At 48.0% G+C, this 21,771-nt stretch overlaps 2 protein-coding genes across 7 annotated transcripts in view; one reads left to right on the forward strand and one right to left on the reverse strand.

The window, feature by feature from the left end:
* Positions 1 to 5,225: 5,225 nt before the first annotated feature.
* ZAR1L (zygote arrest 1 like) lies at positions 5,226 to 13,057 on the forward strand. The gene is made up of 4 exons (XM_071208350.1): positions 5,226 to 5,922; positions 6,000 to 6,334; positions 8,173 to 8,247; positions 12,799 to 13,057. Exons 1-4 carry the CDS (start codon positions 5,226 to 5,228, stop codon positions 12,943 to 12,945), a joined length of 1,254 nt encoding a protein of 417 aa, XP_071064451.1. The 3' UTR covers positions 12,946 to 13,057.
* Positions 13,058 to 19,875: 6,818 nt separating this feature from the next.
* FRY (FRY microtubule binding protein) overlaps positions 19,876 to 21,771 on the reverse strand; it is a 443,412-nt gene continuing 441,516 nt past the window's right edge. For all 6 annotated transcript variants that reach the window (XM_071208166.1, XM_058276985.2, XM_012519809.4 and 3 more), the window contains one exon: positions 19,876 to 21,350. In XM_071208166.1, the coding sequence (XP_071064267.1) occupies positions 21,092 to 21,350 (259 nt within the window). In that variant the 3' untranslated portion in view covers positions 19,876 to 21,091. The remainder of the gene's footprint in view (positions 21,351 to 21,771) is intronic.

The following is a 21,771-nucleotide window of genomic DNA, read 5'->3' on the forward strand; positions in this document are numbered from 1 at the left end:
CTATGAAATCTAATATCTGGTAAAGTTGTTTGGGAAAACTTTCTGCACTTATTTGGGAAGAGTCCTGTAAAGAATTCTGACGACTAGTATGTGTCTTTAATATGTGTTGAATAGTTTCATCTTTCCGATGGCTTAGTAAGAGTCTAGTGCCCTTAAGATCCTTCTTTTACCCAGATGACACAATTCTAACCAAGCAAAAAGGGACTGTGATAGAGGAATTATTTTTTGGGTGAAATTCATAGCTAATCTCTTTAAAGTTCATCTGTTTATTTCCTTTTGTTCAGCATATTTCTGGAAATGAACAAAAACTTCTTGTATCAAAAATGGGGCTTCCCTACAACTCAACAACAAAAAGACAATCCAATTTTTAAAAAATAAGCAGAGGATTGAATAGACAGGTCTCCAAAGAAGACATACAAATGATCAATAAGCACGTGAAAAGATGCTCTGCATCATTAGCCATTAGGGGAATGCAAATCGAAACCACAGTGAGAAGCCATTTCATCCCTACAAGAAAGGCTATTGTTTTAAAGATGTAAAATAACACATAGTAGGGACAAATAGGAACTCCCATTTATTGTTGGTGGGAATATAGATTGGTGCAACTGCTGTGGAAAACAATTTGGCTGTTCCTCAAAAAAGTAAACGTAGAATTATCATGTGATCTGGCATATACCCCCCTCCTCCAAAGAATTAAAAGCAGGGACTCAAACACATACTTGTACACCAATTCACAATAGCCAAAGGTGGAAGCAAGCCAAGTGTCCATCAACAGATGAATGGATAAACAAAATGTGATACATACATACAATGTGATATTAGCTGTAAAAAGAATGAAGTTCTGATACATGTTACAACATGGATGAACCTTGAAGATATCATGTTGAATGAAATAAACCAGATACAAAAAGGCAGCCATTGTATGATTTTACTTACCGAGAATAAGTAGAATATGCACATTCTTAGAAACAAAGTAGATTACAGGTTGGGGGTGGTAGTGGTAGGAGAGTGGGCAGTTAATGCATAATGGCTACAGGGTTTTTGTTTCGATGATGGGAAAGTTTTAGTAACAGGAGGTGGTGATGTTAGCACAACATTGTGAAAGTAAGATGACTGAATTACATACTTGAAAGTGGTAAAAATGAGAAAGTTTGTTTTATGTATGCTACCTACACGCAGAAAGAGGAGATTTCAAGTTTGGATTCTATCACTGTTTAACAGCGGCCTTTGTAGCTCCGTCAGCAAAATCATTGCCTTTAGGAATTTTGTCATTCTGCCCAGTATGAACTCTGCAATTGTTGTGGAATTTAAGAGAAGTTCAATTATTTTAGTATAGAGAGGCCAGGACTCAGTAATGATTTTGAGAAGGAAAAATGGTTTATTGACGGCCGGCCGGACTCGGGAGCTTTCAGTTTGAATCCCGAGCCCGGAACAAGATTTTCAAACGTCTTTTATACAGAGAGGAAAGGCCAAATCGTCCCTTTGTTTCAGTTCTCAATAGGCTTCAATTAGCATATATCTCTTCCACATCTTAGGTAAGCTTTTAGCAAGGACTCCAGACATTTTAGATAAGCCTTGGTTTTTGCATTTCCCCTAAATACTTAAAGTTTATAGCCCTTGCTTTGTTAAACATTTCCTGGGACTGGAGCCTGCTGTCACCGTCCCTAAGGGCAGGACTGCAGCCTCTTACCGTTCCACACCCACAAGTCAAACAACTTAGTTATTTCTGAAGAGACACAAGTCAAACAGCTTAGTTATTTCTGAAGAGACAAAGAGCCTTCCACCCATAGCCCACATCACAATGAATTACTGATATTTGAGCAGGAATTGTAAAGCCTCTAACAAATCAGCTATCACTTTTCCATGAGATATTTTAGCTTCCACCCAAGTGAAGAATCACCTATTTTCCTACATTTGCCCTGTTGCATGAGAGACACAAACACATTTATAATTAATATATTCACTTTAAATTCAGAACCAAGAAATGCGGCTCTAGTAACTACTATTAACTCGGGCTACTTGTCCTGACTTAATTCCAGATAAGACATAAGCTTCCCAAGTTTGATAAGAAGTCACCACCGCCCAGGAAGCCTTAGGACACTTTGGTCCTGAGCACACGACCCACCAGGAAACGTGATCAAAGAGGTGTTAGGAACAGGATAGGCTGTTTTCATTGGCAAATGGTCTGACTCCCAGAATGAAACACTTTGTGGTTTTCAGCTGACAACAGACCTCCTAAATGTACCTCGGTTTGGAATGTAACGGTCTGTGTAGTGAGGCCTTGTGCCCTGTGAAACTAGGAATTGAAATAAAGCTGAGGTATTACCTCTGCATTGCTTTTTGGTTTCTGGGGCTGCCTGCAAATAATCTATGTATTGAAAATTATAGATTCCTCAGGTGGGACAAATTTCTCTAAGATTACCTATAAATGGCTAGAGAAAATAGAAGAGTCCAGAAAGCCTGGAGAAATCCTTTGCCATAAATATGGCCTCACGCTCAAATGCAGACAACAATTTAGACTCATCTGCCAGAGGAACAGAAAGAATGAAAATTAAAAGAGCAGAACATAGATCAACTTCAGAGAAACATGTTGCAGACAACAGCACGGGAGTCGGAATAGTTGTAGAGTTAAGAACTACAGGGTTAATGAAACAGCAAATTTAATTTATTTCTCTAGGACCTTGTACAAATCTATACGGTGGCCGACCGGCTTTATCGAATTTGCCTTCCTTTTTTACTGGAAGCATGGTAATATTACAGGGCGAGTCTTCTCATTATCCCTTGATTTTCTTGTTCTTTGGCTTAATTCTTTTAATTGAGCTATCAGCAAAAGATACCGTTTTGCACTTGGCCAGGGCTTACCCTTTGGGTAAGCTATTTTTATTGGTTCTTTATCTCGAATTAAACGTGGCTTGTCACGCCTGAGGGCCCAGTTCAGCGTGGCTTTCTCTCAGCTCCCGCTGCTTTTCCAGCGCAGTGACACGGCCACCCTCTGCCACTCCGCCTCGGCTCAGCGTGGTGAAAGAGGCCTCCTTTCCGGCTCCACGCGGCCGCGCTTGTCCTCTTCTCCCCCAGGTGCCCTGCCTGAGGGGCCCGCTCTGCTGCCCACTCCCTGTCCCTGTCCACTCCCTGTCCCCATCCACCTGCTCAGTCTCGCCCTGGGGACGTGGCCCTGGACTTGCGGAAGGCCGCAGTTCTCTCTGTCAGGCCTGTCAGGCCTGCCCCCCAAAGCGAGCGGACCTCAGAGACCCCCGGGGCGGCCGGCGGTCCTGGCCGACCCCCTCCGCCGTCCCGAGGTTCTGGAGAGTGGAGGGGCCGAGCGCGCAGGTGGGGGGCGTGCGCTCTGGCCCCGCGCTCCTGGGCAGCGGGTATTAAAGACCCTCTCCGAGCTCGTTTCTGGGTTCGAGCAACTGCAAAGCTCACCTTAACCCGGCCCCGCACATCGGAAGCGCCTCCCCACAGGCCACCAAGTACCAGCTGCGCGCTGGGGCGCCCCTGCGTCCTGCCTGCGCCCCCCAACTGCCCACGAGGTAGGCAGCTTGCCTCGGCTCTGCGCCGTGCCGAGCGCGGCCCTTGGCCTTCCCCGGCATCCAGGGGCGAGTGCCGCCAAGGGGCCCGCCTGCTTCCAGAAGCCTCCCGAGCTGTGGGCGGCAAGCCACCCTGGCCCCAGGAGCTCCTCCGGGTCCTCTGCTGCCCTTAGCTGCAGCAGGAGCCTGTGAGGAGGGAGCAGCTCGCCTCCTGAGGTCCAGATGTCCAGATCGGGTCCCTGCTCTTCCCACCCCCCCAGAACATTCTCTCCCCCAACGATGAGCAGTCCTCAGAAGGCCACTCCCTGCCCTGAGGACAGCAAGCATGGCACTTTGCCACCCGAGGCCTTGGCGCCCCTCTCCAACCACGCCCGGCTCCGCCAGTTCAAAGGGAACTCTCGCCTGGGGGACCCGCCAGGCCGCCACCCTACACGCCTGCCTGGGTCTCGGTCGGCCTCCGCCTCTCTGCTCTGGGATCCTTCTCGGGAGGGCGCTTCCCGAGGGCCTGACGCTGAAGGCCTGGAGAGTGGGCGCTAGGCCTCAACCAGCAGGGCACCTCCCCGCGAGCAGGCACGGGGGCAGGCAGCCTGCTTTGTGCTTCGCAAGCAGTGTCACGCTGAACCTCACGACAACCCTCTAAGCTGGGCCTGGGATACTGAATCAAGTGAAGTCACTGGCCGGACAACAGGCCCGGTCTGAATGTGAGCCCGATTTCCCAGACCCCATGCATGTAACTGTTGTAGAATTTGAGAGAGGTTCAGTTATTTGCGTATAGAGAGGCCAGGACTCAGGAATGATTTTGAGAGGAAAAATGGTTTATTGACAGCCAGCCAGACTCGGGAACTTTCTGTTTCAATCCCGAGCCCCCAACAAGAATTTCAAATTTCTTTTATACAGAGAGGAAAGGCCAAATGGTCCCTTTGTTTCAGTTCTCAATAGGCTTCAATTAGCATATATATCGTCCACATCTTAGGTAAGCTTTTAGCATGGACTCCAGACAGTCTAGATAAGCTTTTAGCATATTTGGTTTGCATTTCCCCTAAATACTTAAAGTTTATAGCCCTTGCTTTGCTAAACTGTTTCCTGGGACTGGAGTCGTTGCCATCGTCCCTAAGGGCAGGACTGCAGCCTCTTACCGTTCCACACCCACAAGTCAGACAGCTCAGGTTATCTCTGAAGAGACAAAGAGCCCCCCACCCATAGCCCACATCATAACCACCCTGCCATTAAATCTGCATTTACGCTCAAAATCAGAACATGTGACTTTTCCTCCTTTTTTGGGGGTGGGGTGGGGTGGGTCTCACCAGGAGGGGCCGGATGCGAGCTGTTGGGGTGCCCCAGGACCCCGGAGCGGGCCCTCTCGCTAGGCACACTGCCCTCTCACTCGATGCCCCTGGCCCCGCGCTCCCGGAACTTTCCATTCCTCGCTCTGCCCCGCAGCCTTCTTTCTCCTACTTGAACTCGGGTGACCACACGCTGCAGCAAGGAGGGTCTCAGGCCGCGGGTCACCGTGGTAGCGTGGAGGGGCTGACGACAGCGTGTGCGCGGCGGGGCAGTCAGAGGGGACAGCCGGGGAGAAGGCCGGGCGCTGAGCCCCAGGGCGGGGAGGCAATCAGGATCCCGCGGCAATTAGCGCCCGCAGCCCCCGCCGCCCGCAATCAGGGTAATGGGCCGCAGCTCCCTCTGAACCGGGAATAAATGGGGAGGCGGGCCGAGCCGGAACCGAATGGGCCGCGAGCCAGGTGGATGCGGGCGGAGGGCACGGCGGGCGCGGCGCAGGGCCCCCAGGGCCCCCAGGGCCGCGGCATGGAGCGCCTGGTGCGCCTGCCCTGCGCCTTCTACCCGGGCTGCCAGCCGGCGCCCCCCGAGGCCCCCCGGCCCGCCTGGAGGCAGAGCCCCGCGCCGCCCGCCTTCCTGGCCCGGCCCGGGCTGCTGCTGCCCGCGCCCGGCCCCGGCCCCGGCCTGGACGGCCAGCGCAGGGCCCAGCTCAAGGCCGTGCTCGCGCACATGAACCCCGGGCTGGGCCTGCGCCCCTGGCGGGTGCCCACGCGGGACGCGGCCGTGCAGGTGAGCCCGCGCCACGACCGGGCGGTGCAGTGCTCGCTGGGGCCGCGCACGCTGCGCAGCCGCTCGCCCCGGGGCCGCGGGGAGCGCCCCGCCGAGCCCGCGCCGCCCCGGCCCGCGCCGCCCCGGCCCCCGCCGCCCGGGGCGGAGCGCGCGGCCCCGGAGCCGCTGCGGGCCCCCGACGCCGCGGGCGGCCCGGCCGGGACCAGCGCGCACCTGCGCCCGACGACCCGCTTCCAGGTGACCTTCCCGCCCTCCGCGCCGCCTTCCCCGGGCAGGGCAGGGCGCGGCCGCCTCTCCCCCTCCCCTGTCGCCCAGGACGCGGCCGCGTGTGCCTTCCGGGCCCAGGAACCCCAACCTGTGCCAACCAGGCCGGGAGCCGTCGCTTCCGGGAAGGGAAGGGTTGAGGCCCATGGGATGGGGGACCGGGCCTCGGGGAGGCTGTGCCGCGGCGCGTGGGGAACCAGTGGGAACGTGAGGACCAGCGGGACACCCAGCGCCCTGCAGGGCGCGGGCAGCCGCAGGGCGGTGGCCCCGGGGACGGCCCGAGCGGGCCCAGGGGGCTGCTGCTTGCCCCTGCCGAGCCATCCCCTCCAATGGCTCGGGGTTTGTTTTTGAGCTGGGGAAAGACCTTCCCCCCTTACTCGCAGTGCTTGGACCCGAAATATGGCTACTTCCACTGCAAAGATTGTAAGACCCGCTGGGAGAGTGCCTACGTGTGGTGCATTTCGGGGACTAACAAGGTAAGCTGGGGTGACCCGGACTTGGGAGCAGGATGGGGCAGGCGCGGAAGTAAGTGGAGGAACGGTCCTTTGTTTCCTGAAGGCCTCGGGGTCCCAGCTGCTCAGTGACCGCTTGAGTGGAGCAGGGTGGGGCCTGGCCACGACCGCTGACCTTACCACGTTGGTAAGCATGGACGGTGATGAGAGTTGGTGGAATGGTCTCAATGAAGACTAGTCAGCAAACTGACATTAAAAATTAATCTGTAAGGCTTTTTTTTTTTAAAAAAAAACCTTTCTAGGGTAGTATGCCTAATATTTCATATCATATCTAGTGTCTTCTATAATGTTCTTTAGCAAATGCACGGTGCATTCACATTTTGTTTCGGGGAGCTAGCTTCGGGAGCACCTTGTGTGTGAACCCTGCTGATCAGTTTTGACAAAGACAGGAACTAACAAGTTGTATGCTCCTAATTGTTCTTCCCCACTGCAAGTATTGCCTCTCAGGCATGAGAAATTCCTACCGGCCAGTCCCGAGGCTCCCAAACCATAGCCTGGAGCGTTGGACAAAATGCCAGGTTGTTTGGATGAACACCTGGTCTTGTCTACTTTGGGACTTTCAAGAGTTTTAAATTTGCTACTTTTTTGAACAGGTATGGGCCTTAGGTCTAGGGAATCTCCTCTCTTTGTCCACAAGAGGGGGCAATAAGAGAAATAATTTATTGCAAAGGTCAATTTTAGCTGATCAGTTTCCTTTATTCCTAATTTGAGTTAGTTGCCAACATATTGAGACTGAGGAAGATTTTTACATTAAATTCTACATTCCTGGAATTTTCTGGAAAACAAACAAACAAAACCATAGGCTCTGGCCATCGTGGACCCTCATTCCAGTATGAGAACTGTTGGCTGGTGCTGAGTGGCTGCTGTGCCCTTTACTGGCATATGCCCTTCATTTTCCAGTTTGCATTTGGCCCGTTTCACCAGCTTCTGCGAACATTTGAATTTGAGTTCCCTGTGCTATTGCATATTTAGATATTTTTCCTGATAAATGACTGTAAAGGGAGAAGGTAAGAAGCAAATGGATATCTGAATGAAGCACTTGACTTTTCAGACTAGTCATTTACTAGACCCTGGAGGCAGATATATTTTTAAACTGAACTTGCCTTCTCTGGCCAGAAGAAAACACAGTGGGTTTAATGCAAACATTCCAAAGCACTAAGATAAAAAGAAGGAGGCATAGAACTCATCCTCGAGACATTCCATCTGATAGGAGTGACCCAGACAAAACACAGCTTGGTGACAGATACAATGGCACCATGCTCCAGAGGTGGCAGTGGTACAGAAATAACACAGGAGGAGGTGATTAACCCTCCTGCGGGACGGCGTTGTGATGGCCAAGCAGGATTTTAAAGGAGGAAGAACATGCCATGCAAACTGCCCAGAAAATGTGCTTGTGAAAATGCACAGAGCTTTCAAGCCAGGTGGTATTGGTGGGCAGCGGGAAGCAATTTAAAGTTCAAGTGGGGAAATATTGAAAAATTCAACAGAATAGTAGCCTGGGACCAAAGGAGAAGAAGGTCAAGGGCTTGGCACGTGATGTGTAAAATTTTAATAGCAGCTACTTCCCATTGCGTATGTACTATGGTACTTGAGGTAAATTGCTGGGGAGTTGTCAGAATTCTAGAAAAAGTACATGATAGTATCCTGATTTTGCTGGTAAAGAAATGAGGTTCAAAGAATAAGGAAAAGTGATAGTGCTAGTAGAGCCCGTAGGGCCAGCAAGGTCCCAGGGGAGGGAACGGGTTACTGAAGAACTGGGAGTCTAGGATACATGTATCTTAATAAGACAAATTTCTCTCCAGGTTTATTTCAAACAACTCTGTCGCAAATGTCAAAAGAGCTTTAACCCTTACAGAGTAGAAGCAATCCAGTGCCAGGTAAGCAGAGAGAAGCCTTCCATTTATCTGTAATGTGCCCTTTTCAACACGAAGCCTCTGGCAAAATGCTAGACTCTGATAGAACTGGATATTGGTATAGGAGTGTTAGCTTTTCTATGTGTTTGGAATTTCACAATAAATATTTAAGAAAAACAGGCATAAATTCCAGTTTGCCTTTTTTTAGGGTGACTGGGCGGGGAGGGGGGGCGGAAATTCACCATTTTAAATTGCTTTATGTGTGTGTGTGAGCATTTATGTGGCATTTGAGAGTTTTTCTCCAAAACACCCTGTGTATAATCAGGATGTATAATAGTTAACCTGTAGTTTTTTTCTATGAGCTGAACCTTGGGCTAAGTGCATCACATATCTTCTCTCCTGTAATCCAACCTATTTAAATTTTTATTTACCCACCCCCCCTCATTGTTTGAGGTCACTGTCTGCTCTCTGTGTCTGCTCATCTTCTCTTTAGGAGGCACTGGGAACTGAACCTGGGACCTCCCGTGTGGAAGAAAGGTGCTCAATCACTTGAGCCACCTCAGCTCACTGGTTTGTTGTGGTTCTCATTGTCTTTCCTCTTTGTGTCTCTTTTGCTGTGTCACCTTGTTGCGTCAGCTCACCGCACCTGCCCACCATGCCAGCTTGCCTTCTCCAGGAGGCACTGGGAACCGAACCTGGGAACTTCCATGTGGTGGTGGAAGCCCAATTGCTTGAGCCACATCTGCTTCCCTGTAATTCAACCTTTGAGGTAGGACTTACTCCCAGTTTACAGATCAGAAAGCTGAATTCAATAAGGTTCAGTAAGTATTAAATATTAGAGCTATGATTGGATTCCACAGTGACTCCAAAGTCCAGAAAACACAGTTCCTGTTAGATCTACCTCTTGAGTTTGGGTGAAAGCCCATTAAAATACTTGGAAGAAAACCTCTGCAAGTTTTTCAGGAAAGTGGGACAGCTCATTATCATAGAAAAGAGATTTTTATAAACCCAGATCCCTCACCTTAGTTGTAAACATTTATTTGTATACTTAGAAATAAATGTTTTAAAAACTTGTCTAATAGTTCATAAATGATTTATCCTCAGATTTTCCAGCCCAACATTCTTGTTTAGTCTGTTTGTTTAAATTGGGTTTAAATATATTTTCTTACTTGTTTTCTATACTTCTTTCTTTTCCTGCCTTCATTTGATTTTTTTTCTTTTCCATGCTCCCCCTCCTTTATTAGCTTTTACTCTCTAACATTCTTCCTATGGTTACCCTAGAGATTGCAACCTGACTTCTTTTTTTTTTTTCAAGATTTCTTTCTTTTCTCCCCTCCCTCCATTGTCTGCTCTCTGTGTCATTTGTTATGTGTTCTTCTGTGTCTGCTTGTATTCTCGTTAGGAAGCCCTGGGAACTGATCCTGGGACCTTCCGGAGTGGGAGAGAGAGGATCATTCTCTTGTGTCTCCTCAGCTCCCAGGTCTGCTGCGTCTCTTATTGTCTTTCTTGTCTCTTTTTGTTGTGTCATCTTGCTGCATCAGCTCTCTGCATTGGTCAGCACTCCTGTGTGGGCCGGCACTCTGCGTGGGCCAGCTCACTGTGCGGGCCAGCTTGCCTTCACCAGGTGGCCCTGAGTATTGAACCCTGGACCTCCTATATAGTAGATGGGAGCCCAATTGCTTGAGCCATGTCCGCTTCCTGCAACCTGATTTCTTGACTTATGGAAGTCTAATATACATTGTTAATTTCACCTCTCCCTGACAGTGACCTTAGCACAAGGCTAACTCCACACAACTTTACCCTATTGTAAATGCTGCTGCTGTTGAATTTTAATTCTACACAGGTTTTAAACTCCACAAGGCGTTAGCATTTTATAAGTCAGTGTTCATTTAGATTTGGCAACTATTTGTCCTTTCTGTTGATCTTCAGTCTTTCTTTGAGCCTCCATCTGGGGTCACTTTTCTTTGACCTAAAGAACATCCTTTTAAATTTCTGACAGTGCAGAAGTGAAAATGGGAATCCCTGGTTTTGTCTGAAAGCCTTTTTAAAGGCTATTTTTGCTGGATATAGAATTTTTAGGTTGGCAGCAACATTTCTTCTGCCCTTGTAGGCTCTGACTTTCATTGCTTCTCCTCTAGTTGGTTGTTAGTCCCATTGCTCTCTCTCTTTTTTTTTAGGAGGTACTGGGGATCAAACCTGGGGCCTTTTGGAAAATTCTCAGTCAATATCTTTTCAACCATTCTCTCTCTTGTCCAATTACTCCGATTAGTCCTTTCTACCATACCCCTTATGTCTGTTATGCTCTTTTTCTTTATTTTTCATGCTTTTCTCTCTCCTTTCTCCAGTCTGGGTATTTCTTATTAAAATAACTTCCTTCTAATTCTCCTCTCAGCTCATTCCAATCTGCTATTAACCTCATCCATTGTGTTATTGATTTCAGTTACTGCATTTTTTTCAGTTCTAGAACTTGTATACTTGGACTTTTTCATACCTTCTAGTTTTCTGCTGAAGATATCAGTCTTATTTCTTAGAATATATCTAGTATACTTCTTTTTAGATCTCTTGCAGATAACTCCCTTAAGATAATTCTGTGAGCATATGTCGCTGTTGTCTTGGTTTTCAAGTTTGCTGCTTTTCATATGGGCTATGGGTGCGGGCTGTGCGTCTCTTCTTGAATTACCTGGGCTGCGTGTGCCAAACAATAAAAACTGCAGCCCCACCTTTCGTAACCATGCCAACCACTCCAGTCCCAGAAAGCCAATTAAGCGATATAGGCTATATAAACTTTCAACATTCAGGGAGGATGCAAACTAAATATGTTAATTCAAGCTTACCTGGAATGTGGGAAATTTGTGTTAACTCAAGCTTATCTAGCACTCAAATAAAGCACCATTTAACTCTTCCCTCCTATATCCTTGGTATAAAAAGAACCCAAAAATCTTATTCGGAGCTCGGGTTTTTGAACAAAGAAGTTCCCGAGCCTGGCCAGTGGTAAGTGGTAAATAAATTTTTCTTTCCCCAAATTATTACTGAGTCCTGGCCTTCCATACATGATTATTGAATCTCTCTGCTTCCACACTTTGGCTCACATCTATTTTTTATTTTATTTATTTTTATTGAATGCTTGGCATTATATATCAAAAATCATGGTGAGAATTTGAGGCTCAGGATAATATCCTCTTCCAGAGGGGGTTTGTTTGCTTCTGGCAGGCGGAGAGGGACAGGGGCAATTTCACATCAGTTTTCCATTAGGGTCGAGCTGTTTTGCCCCTGGGCTGCAGCACCTGTGAAGGCCGGCCTGCTTTTGGCTCATCCTTGCTCTTCGGGTGTTTCTCAGGGTCTGAACACAAAGTCTGAGCTGGCATATTTAAGATCACCCCTTGCGTCATCAACTTGTTAAAATCTTTTTCAGCTTCCTGCTGTCTCTCGCCTCTTCCAGAATTGGCAGATGCTTTTTGGGAGGAAATAACCCCAAATGTCAGGCTCCCCTCTCTTTCTGCGTTTCCTTTTCTAATGCTTCAAACAGATTTGTTTTTTGCCTCTTATTTAGTTATTTAAAGGTCAGCTTTTCTAGATGTCCCAAGCAGGGGGCTTGGTTGAATGTCTTGGTCCATCATCGCCAGAACAAGACAGCTGCCTTTAGAGTCAATTCTTTTTGGGGGGGCCTTTTTCTTCCTTAAAGGGATGTTGTGAGAGAATTAAGTTAATTTATATAAAGTGTTTAGATTGTTTCTAAGCATACAGTAAACACCACGTGTGTATTAGCTATTAGAATTTTCCTATAAAGAGGCATACTCATTGCGGGGAGAATGGAGAATGTGGATGTCATAAAAGGTTTGATGAGCATATTTAAGACTATCTCGTTGAAAAGTAAAAATGCCCATTTTCACAATATAAAACTAAAAACCTTTACTAATTCTGCTTAGCTATGAGAGAGATGCAGAAACTCTTGAAGTCAGTGGTTTAGCCACTGCGGTGGTTGGCAATGTTGGGAGGGTAGACCGGTCCCCGCATGTCACTTTTTTTTTTTTTAATTGTGGCAAAGAATGGGATAATGCTTGAAAAACACTGTTTTAAATTCTAGTAAAGATTGTGTATATCTGGAAAGAAAAGAATGTTTAGCTTCTTCTGAGACATCCCTCATTTCTAGTTGTTACAATCCAAAATATTTCCAGGCATTGCCCAATGTCCACTCGGGAGAAAATCCCTGAATGAGAACCACTTTTTTAGGGCTTTTAAATGTTCCAGTCTAGATAATCAAACCCCTTACCACGAGCCCAGTGTCTCTTAACCCCACCCGGCCACACGTGGAAACCTAGATAGTGAAGATGTGCTACAAAACTCTTTCTCTGAAAACTTTTCTTCTTGATTGGCTCAGCAATATTCTCATCTTCTCCGGTCATACATCTTGAAAAATGTGTGGCATTTAAAGGGATGAGTGATTTTGTACAACTTGGTCTTGGGTTTCCTGTAGGGCTGGAAGGAGAATGAAGATACTGGGGAGAAGTATTTTGCTTTGGGGATTAGATAGGAAACACCAACTTGATGATTTCAACTCTTCCTTGCTTTCTACAGACCTGTTCAAAATCTCATTGTTCCTGCCCTCAAAAGAAAAGGCATGTTGATCTCCGGAGGCCTCACCGCCAGGAGCTATGTGGCCGCTGCAAAGACAAGAGATTCTCCTGTGGCAGCACAGTTTCCAGCTTTAGCTATATCATGTGATGGGGGCATCACTTGCACAGGACACCCAAGCTCCTCCTGTAATTAACTGTGCCATGTGTTTACCTGTTTTGCAACCTGGCTCTGAATTGGTATGGAAAATGAATTAGGCTTTTGTACTTTTTGTAGGTTGTATAATATTGTACAATGTAAATAGGATAAAATAAATGCATGTAAAATAGACGATGAAGGAATATTACTTGGTGATTGTGGGGTAATATCATCAGTATGACAAGGGAAGTGGTAGATATTGTCACTTACATGAATGGAATACCTACCTTTCCAAGCTGGGTATTCTGCCTTCTCAAGCAGTCATAATAATTGCAGTAGACACTCACATGGTACCAGCCATTGCTTGACTCATCAGAGCAGCCATATAAAGTAGGAAATAGTACATCTTTGTTTATAGTTGATGGAGGAAAGAGAGCTCCTATGGAGAGCCAAGACTTAAACCCAGGCTAACTAGGACTAGCTCCATGCTTTAACAACTACATGCATGTACTTTCTCAAATTTAGATGAAGTGCTGTGAAGGAAACAGGCGCAATGGTTGAATAACCCTTGTCCATAGGGTGGTTAGGAAGGGGTCATATGGAAGTGAGACCTGCAGGATGAGGAAGAGGTGGAAGAAGGTGGTTTGGGTCCCAGAGGAGAGGCCTTTTGGGGTGGAGGGGTACACCTGGCTGGCATGGTCCAGGAGGTGTCTAAGTTTGCTAGGCTACTAGGACACAGAACACAAAATTTATTGGCTTCAGGTTTCAGAGGCGCAGCATCAAGGTCTTGGCAAGGCTCGCTTTCTCCCCGAAGCCTCTGGTGCCCTGGGGCTGGCCGGGGATCCCTGGGGTTCCTTGGCCTTCCTGTCCCACTGTGATGGCCTCTCCTTTCTTTTCTGGGTTCGCACTGACTCTGCTTCGGGCTCCTCCCCATGGCTTTCTCCTACTATGTTTGAGCTGCTTCTGCTTATAAACTACCCCAGGAATCCAGATGGAGGCCCAGCCTCCTTCAGTTGGTTGGCATCTTAGCTTAAGTAGCTTCTTTAAGAAAGCTGATTTACAGAGGGCTCCCACCCACAGGACTGAAGATTAAGAATCTGTCTACACTGGGGTACGTAGTCCAGTCTACGCAGTAGGACTTGGTAAAGCAAAGAAGCTCCCAGGGGCTTTCAATGCTTCTGGTCCCTGGACCACACTTTGAGTAGCAAGAATTTAGAGGAAAGAAGAGGTCAAAATGGATAGGAAGAAAAACCAGGACGAATGGTGTGACAGCTTCAAGTTCTTTTATGACTCCCCAAAAGAAAAAGATTGTTTTTGAACTAATCCATTCCTGTGGGTGTGAGATGCTTTTAATTGGACTGTGTCAGAGAAGCGGGAGCCAGCTTGGGTCTCCGCCCTCTGGCTGGGGCTGATAGAAACACACAGAGAGCCACAGGAAAAGCGAGCTCTGCCAGTTTTGACCCTGCAGTGTGAAAGGAGGACCTGAGGATCACTAGCCGCCAAAGCTTAAGTATAAAGCCACCAAGAGGCTGGGCCCACGGAGCAGCTCAAGGCTGAGGAGATGAGCCCTGCCATAGGCCTGATCATCCACACCTGAACCTGGGAAGAAAGCGGAGCAGCTGAGACAGAGAGGAAGCCCCATGAGCAGCTGAGACAGAGAGGAAGCCCCATGAGCAGCTGAGACAGAGAGGAAGCCCCATGAGCAGCTGAGACAGAGAGGAAGCCCCATGAGCAGCTGAGACAGAGAGGAAGCCCCATGAGCAGCTGAGACAGAGAGGAAGCCCCATGAGCAGCTGAGACAGAGAGGAAGCCCCATGAGCAGCTGAGACAGAGAGGAAGCCCCATGCCTGGTTGCCCACGGCTAGCTCCAGGAGACAGTAGCTTCTGGAGGGGAAGGCTGGGACCTCGGCAGAGATGGGTGGCCATCTTGCTTTGACATGTGGCAGGGCCTCTGAGAAAGCATCTCTACAGATGCCTTGATTCACATGTTCTGGGGTCTCAGAACTGCAAGCTTTTACTCTAAATAAAATTCCCATCATCAAAGGCAACCCATATCTGGCACTTTGCAGTGGCAGCCCTATTGCAAACTAAGACAGATGGTATCGCAAAATGCAAGATAGGGCAGTATTTTGAGGAGGAGGGAGTGGCCAGCTGAGTCAAATCCTGTGCAGAGGTTGAAAAAGTGGACACAGACTTGTCCATTGGATTGGGCAATATGGAGGTCATTGGTGATCTTTTTTGTTTTAAAGGTTTATTTTTTTAATTTCTCTGCCTTCCCCCCCATTGTCTGCTCTGTGTGTCCATTCACTGTGTGTTCTTCTGCATCCGCTTGCATTATCAGGCGGCACTGGGAATCTGCGTCTTTTTGTTGCGTCATCTTGCTCCATCAGCTCTCCGTGTGTGAGGCGCCACTCCTGGTCGGGCTGCGCTTTTTACATGTGGGGTGGCTCTCCTTGCAAGGTACACACCTTGCATGTGGGGCACCCCCATGCGGGCAAGGCACTCTTTGCGTGCAGCAGCACTGCACATGGGCCAGCTTATCACATGGGTCAGGAGGCCCTGGGATCGAACCCTGGACCCTCCATATGGTAGATGGATGCTCTATCAGTTGAGCCACGTCTGCTTCCCCATTGGTGATGTTGAAAGAGAAATTTCCATGGAACAGTGGAGATGGAAGCCAGAGGCTTATGGGAGGTAAAGTCAAGACAGTGAATACAGGTAATACGTTATAGAAGTTTTGCTGTTAGAAAGCATAGGAATCTGGTGATAGCTAGAAGGATATTTGGGGAAAGGGAGGTACTGAATATGTTTGTATGTTGATGGGAACCCTTCAGTAGAGTAAAATTGGTGGTACAGCAAGAGAGGGGATGCCCGCAGGAGCCAACCCCTGGAAAGGGGAAATGAGGTTCCAAGCACAGGTGGAGCAAGTAGTCCTCACCAGGAGCAGTCTAGTTCTTTCATGGTAAAATAACAGGTCACCAAGGACATGGTTAGATAAAGGCAGATTTGTCGATTTGGTAGTGAAGGTGAGACTGTCTGACTTGTTTTGTTTACTCAATGAATTTGAAGTAAAGGTATCAGCTGAGGTAGGAAGGGAAATGTCTAGAATACTTATCTCAGGTTGTGGAAATATAAATTAGCCGGGAGGCAAGATTGTATTATAGGATCGTCAGACAGTGTGGAGAGCTCATTTGAGATTTGGGACCATTTGAAATTTGCTGGTGCTACCAGTTGCCTTCTAGTCATGTCACACTCCAGCAGTTCTGGTGTAGGTGTGGAAAAGGTCATAGATCTAACCAAGCTTGGGATGTAGCCAGGTGAGTACACCAGAGGGATAAGATATATGCAAATGTCAGCAAGGGAGTGATCATAATGATCCATGGAATTCCAGCTTGTTCAGCAGTGAGGCAGGGAAAGAGTCTTGCTGTCCCAGGCTGTTGATGGTGGGATGAAGAACTGTCATTGTAAGTTGGGGGAGGGAGTAGAGTAAAAGGCAACTGGAGGAATTCCTCAGAGGGGTACTTGAAGTGAGATTTTGGAAATGGTACACTTACGCTGTGGACAAGGTTTTTTGGAAATAGCCATGACATTTAGGTGGCTAAGGGGTCACAGAACAAAGAGCACTGGAGGTAAGAGTGTAAAACTGGGAGGAAAAAGATTTTCTGTGGGTTTTCCATGAGGGTGCTGACGTCAGTGAGAAAGCAGTCAGAAGCAAGTGTGGAAAGGAAGGCAGCGAGAGGAGTTAAGTTCTCCTCGGAGGATTCGGGGGAGTGGGCAGGAAGGCTTTAGGGCAATGCTTCGCAGCCAGGACTGATCCCAGGGCCTTTACAGATTCCCCTGGCAGGGCCCCACCCTCATTTAACTTAAGGGATAGGTGGTGGGGTCTGGGCCTCAGGATTTTTAAAAGTGCCCGTGGAGCTGCAGCCAATGGGGTTTACAACCACTGCTGCGGAGGAGGCCGTTGGGGTCGAGGGAGGGTGGCCTGTGTAGCTGAGGACGTGAGCTTCAGTCAACGCCCTTTCTGAAAAAGAAAGAGGAGGGCTCCCCACTCCTGCTGGCCCAGGACTTCCTGGAAGTGTGTGGCAGGTGGCCCAAGTTCTTGGGCCCAGAAGTTAGCATGCCATATTAGAGTATGAGTTTGCTGCTAAAAGTAGGGTAGAGGTGAGAGGAGAGGGAGACACAATGGGAAACATCTGCCAGGAAACCGAGCTGTAAGTGGCCTGCCCCTCACTTCCTGTGACATCAGCTACAAAACAAACAGTTACCGTCAGCTCTGGAGTACAATCACTGCCCCGTCTGCGTGGACAGATGATGGAGAGTATGCTGTATAACAGAGAGGAGCGTGCTTCTAGCTCAGGGCCTCTCCACCGGCAGTGACTATTAAAGCGCCAATGTGGGGACCCCACCCCAGGGAATCTGCAGCCTTGAGTTGCTCCTAGGTCTGGAACAACTCAAGCAGTGCCGACCTTGGCAGTGGATTGGAATCACTCAGGGATCTTGAAAAAGTTCTGGCATCTGCTGCTTCAGAGCATTAAAGTGATCCCTGGGCGGGCCTGGGGGCATGTAGATGCAGTGCATTCCCCCCAGCGTGGGACATGACACCCGGGGATGAGCCTCCCTGGCACCGAGGGATCACTACCACATACCAGCTGAAGATGCAACTAGAAAATGACCTTGAATTAAAGGTTCAATACGGATCAGCAGAATATCCCTGTCTACATATAATAACATGACTTCAAAATGCTGTTTGACCTAATGGAAGGGGGAAATGGAAAGGAGAAATGAGATTATAAGGCTATGAGTCTCTAAAAAAGAGTCTGGAGGTTGTCAGAAGGAATGCCCTTATGCACAACTGAGCAGAGTCTAAGAGACAGATAAAGTAGATACAACCCCAGGTATTGGTTCTTTTGAGGGATAAAGAGACCCACGGGTTCTATGGTCATGGCACATGGGGTTCACTGCCATGGCAGATGGCCCTTCTTTGGAGCTGGTGTTTCTGCGTGATGGAATTGGACTCAGAGGGGATCTCTTTTCACAAGACTTGCATGCTACTTTATTGGAATTGTAGTTGGTGCTGGGGTTTAAGATATATTTAGGGGATTTGAATCTCTGGACTGATAATATGACACCCAGGCCCAGAGCCTCAACAGACTTCAGCTCCTACACTTTGATTTATTGGACTTACCCCACTCAGCTAACATGGAGTTGAAGAAGGTCAACCACCACACCATGGAGCCTAGAGTGTCTACAACTGAAAGCAGGAGGAGTGCATCCAGTATCCATGTGGAATCTAAGCCCCCACTTGATATAGATGTGCAATGGACACAACCAATCCAATGTCCACAGAGGAAATGTGGAATGGATGTGGGAAGGGTAGCCATGGTGGCTGCTGGGTTTGGGGAATGGGAGGAAGAGATGAGATGGGGAGGCGTTTTCGGGACGTGGAGTTGTCCTGGGTGTTGCTTCACGGACAATTACAGGACATTGTAGATCCCCCCCCAGGGCCCACTGGATGGAACGTGGGATAGTGTGGGCTATGATGGGGACCATTGACTATGGGGTGCAGTGATGCTCAGAGATGTACTTACCAGGTGCAATGGATGTGTCATGATGATGGGAGAGAGTGTTGCTGTGGGGGGAGTAGGGGGTGGGGGCGGTGGGGTTGAATGGGACCTCATATTTTTTGAATGTAATTTTTAAAAATAAATAAATAATTAAAAAAAAAAAAAAGTCTGCTGAGAGCAGCTCGGGCCTCAAATCCACCCACTGTACTCTGTACTCGCAACAGGCGAGTTCTCCGCCCCGGGGGCTTTAAGTAAAATCCCTGTCTTCAGGTCACACCTCCACCCTCAGCACCACTGGCTCACCCTCTTGCCCAGGGCGTCTGACAGGCATCCCAAAGATGACACGTCTGAAAACAAAGCCCCGAGCATGCGCATCCTCGCCGGCCGGCAGCTCCGGTTGCCCTCTGGGCTGCTGCCGCCCCCCTTCAGCCTCCTCTCTGCCTCTCTGCCCACCTGTCTAGCTCCTCTCCTCTCCCCTCATCTCACTCCAGCCCGGACTTCCGGCTGTGCCTTCAACAAAGGAATCAGGCTCTTGCCTGTCGGTGAGGGCACCTGTCCACGAGGTCCCTTTGCTGGAATGTCTTTTCTCCCAGGTCGCCACGTCGGTCCTTACTTCTCTCTGCGCAGATATCACCTTATTAGAGAGCACTTCTCTGACACCCTCTCTAAAGAAGCACCACTGACTGGTCACTCTCCAATCAGCTTCTGTCTGCCCCTGGGGCTCCTTCTTCTGTGTCCCATTTCCTTTGCTGATAGGGCCTTGAGCCATGTGGGACGAAGGCCCCTGGCCCCTCCGGGTGGATGCACCTTAACGACGACATCTCGGGGGGCTCCTTACAAATGGGCTCACGCCCGCAGGACCCCAGTTGGGACCTGAACATGCCTTTGGTGGGACCTGCCTCAACCCCTAACACCCCCCACTAAAATGTAAGCCTCACGGAGCAGGATCTTCTGTGACAGCGGCAGGACCCCCTAAAGCTCTGCCCAGCCCAGAGTGGATTTAGTATTTGCTGAGGGAGGAATCTCAGCACACGGTAAGTATTCAAATCATAATTGTACCTATGTAAATGCTCACTTTTCTGCATTCTTTCTTCCTTCTGCTCCTTGGACTGGATGATCTCATGTCTTATCTTCAACTGCTCTGATTTTTTCAAGTGCCAATTCCAGTCTGCCTTTGGAACACTTTAGGGAATTTTAGTTTTTCTCTTATGGTAGTCTTCAGTTCTGTTTGGCTCCTTTGTATAATTTCCATCTCTCTGTTGATATTCTCTTTGTGTTCATCTATTGTTTTCCTGATTTCCTTTAGTTCTTTGTCCATGTTTTTCCTTTCCAAGATGAAAATCTCCATTAATCAGAAATCAAATCCTTGGTCAATGTATATTTTTTCTTTTTTCTTTTTTTAGTCTAAAGGAAGTTCTGAACAGAATATCAATCAGGGTTACATCACAAAAACTTTAAATGTATTTACAGAGTGAATAAGTTACAGAGATAGACTTTGAATATGTCTCTGATGTGCAGCAGGTTCACATGCACACATTTAACACTCGGCAGCCTCAGGGTGAAGGAGAGAACTTAAGAGTGGCCTTTTACAAATATATTACAAATCAGATACGACAGTTCTTAAGTGACAAAGGGAGAACTTATATATTATCTTCATGATTCTACTTTCAGCTACCCAAATGGGTATTAAAATACGCATGCGTGACTGGTCAAAGACTTGGGATTCATAATGTGAATGACTTTTTCGCCTACAAAATGGCAAAGTTAATTAAATTTAACATTCATCCTTCTGTAGTATAAATATGCTCATAAAAGCAACCTTCTAGTAAAAAGCAGCCAAGATCCTTAAAAAAAAGTCTATCTAGACCATTTCTGGTATTAGGGTCCTAAACAGACCCCTTGCCAAGAGACCCAGGGGCTCCAGAAACAGTAGCCAAGCAACAGAAGGAAGTACCTCATAGCAGCTCCTTTTAGATACAGTAATGGCATTCAAATTACAGTGTACATTGAATCGTAATCCATTTATACCTCCTTTTGCAAGGATGTAGGCTGTCAGCTTTTGACCACCTTACAGTTTTCAGTGGCCAGCTTCATTCTGCCTGCCCCTTTCTCAGCTCACCAAAATATGGGGTAAAAAAAAAAAAAAAAAAGGAAAAAAGGAAAAAAAAGGGAAAGAATGTACAAGTTTTAGGATATAAAATATTCTTTCAGTGAAGAAAACATTGCACTTTTGCCAATCCAAACTTGTTTCTAGAAAGGAAGGTATTGTCCAGTACGTCGGCTTTGGTATGCAATGGAAGTCACTTCTTCAGTAGCGAGTTGCGTTTGCTCAGTAAAGCGGGAACCTGTGTGTGTCCCACGGCACACCGGGGGAGACTGCCCCAGCGCCTTCCCGGCTGCCTCGTTGTTCTGGGTGGCCTTGGTTGTGGTGGTACTGCTGCATGTTGGGCGTTCTGCCCCACCCCAGAAAAAGTCCTACAGGTCACGAGAGGGAGAACGGCCAAACCTTCGGAAGACAGAGAAGACACTGAGTGACGTCAGCGCAGCATGGCAGCACCCCTGGCACGGAAACCACTTGGGTCGGGCAGCTCCTGTCAGAGGCTGGTGCCCGAGACGCTGGAGTCCGGGAGGAAAGCAGTGAGAACCCGGTAACTCTGCGCCCTGCGGATCATGTCCCGGATCTCCATGTTTAGCTCCATCAGCCGGCTGCAGATTTCCGTCAGGCTCTGGTTGGAGCCCACCAGGGCGTAGGTACCTGTCTGCCCCAGGGTTTGGTGACGGAAATAAATATTAAGCAGTGTCTGGACCTCATCATCAGAGCTGCTTCCAAAGATGTCATTGGGCCACAGGCTTCTGTAGTCAAAAAAGAACAGCGTAGCTTAGAGGCATTACTGGTCACCAAGCTGGGAGGTTATGAGTCTTTGCTGCCATGAGAATATCATTTCATGTTTTTAAAATGGCTTTATGAAGCTGTAATTCACATGCCATACAAGCTGCCTATTTAAAGTACATAGTTCAAGGGTCTTAGTGTATTTACAGAGTTGTGCAAACATAACCATGATCCATTTCAGAACACGGAGTAACAGTGCTTTTGATAAGAATATAAAAAACATAAAGTTATCAGAATGGAATCTGATAATCTAAGACCATTTCTCTTACTTGCTATAGTATCCTGCTTTCACTGAGTATCAATACAGCATCAAAGTGCATGGAAGAAAAGACACAGGAGAAGGATAGTCGGATGGCTTGCAAGTTCTGTGGCTGCACTTTGGGG

Source organism: Dasypus novemcinctus, chromosome 15 (genome assembly GCF_030445035.2).
Source record: "Dasypus novemcinctus isolate mDasNov1 chromosome 15, mDasNov1.1.hap2, whole genome shotgun sequence".
Lineage (NCBI taxonomy): Eukaryota > Metazoa > Chordata > Mammalia > Cingulata > Dasypodidae > Dasypus > Dasypus novemcinctus.

What these genes read in the sequence shown, in the direction of transcription:
- ZAR1L (XM_071208350.1), top strand. Translation starts at nt 5,226, where the DNA reads ATGGGGAGGCGGGCCGAGCCGGAACCGAATGGGCCGCGAGCCAGGTGG. An exon ending in CGCCCAGGACGCGGCCGCGT is followed by an intron (nt 5,923 to 5,999) that starts GTGCCTTCCGGG and finishes GGAAGGGTTGAG; the next exon opens with GCCCATGGGATGGGGGACCG. An exon ending in TAGAAGCAATCCAGTGCCAG is followed by an intron (nt 8,248 to 12,798) that starts GTAAGCAGAGAG and finishes TGCTTTCTACAG; the next exon opens with ACCTGTTCAAAATCTCATTG.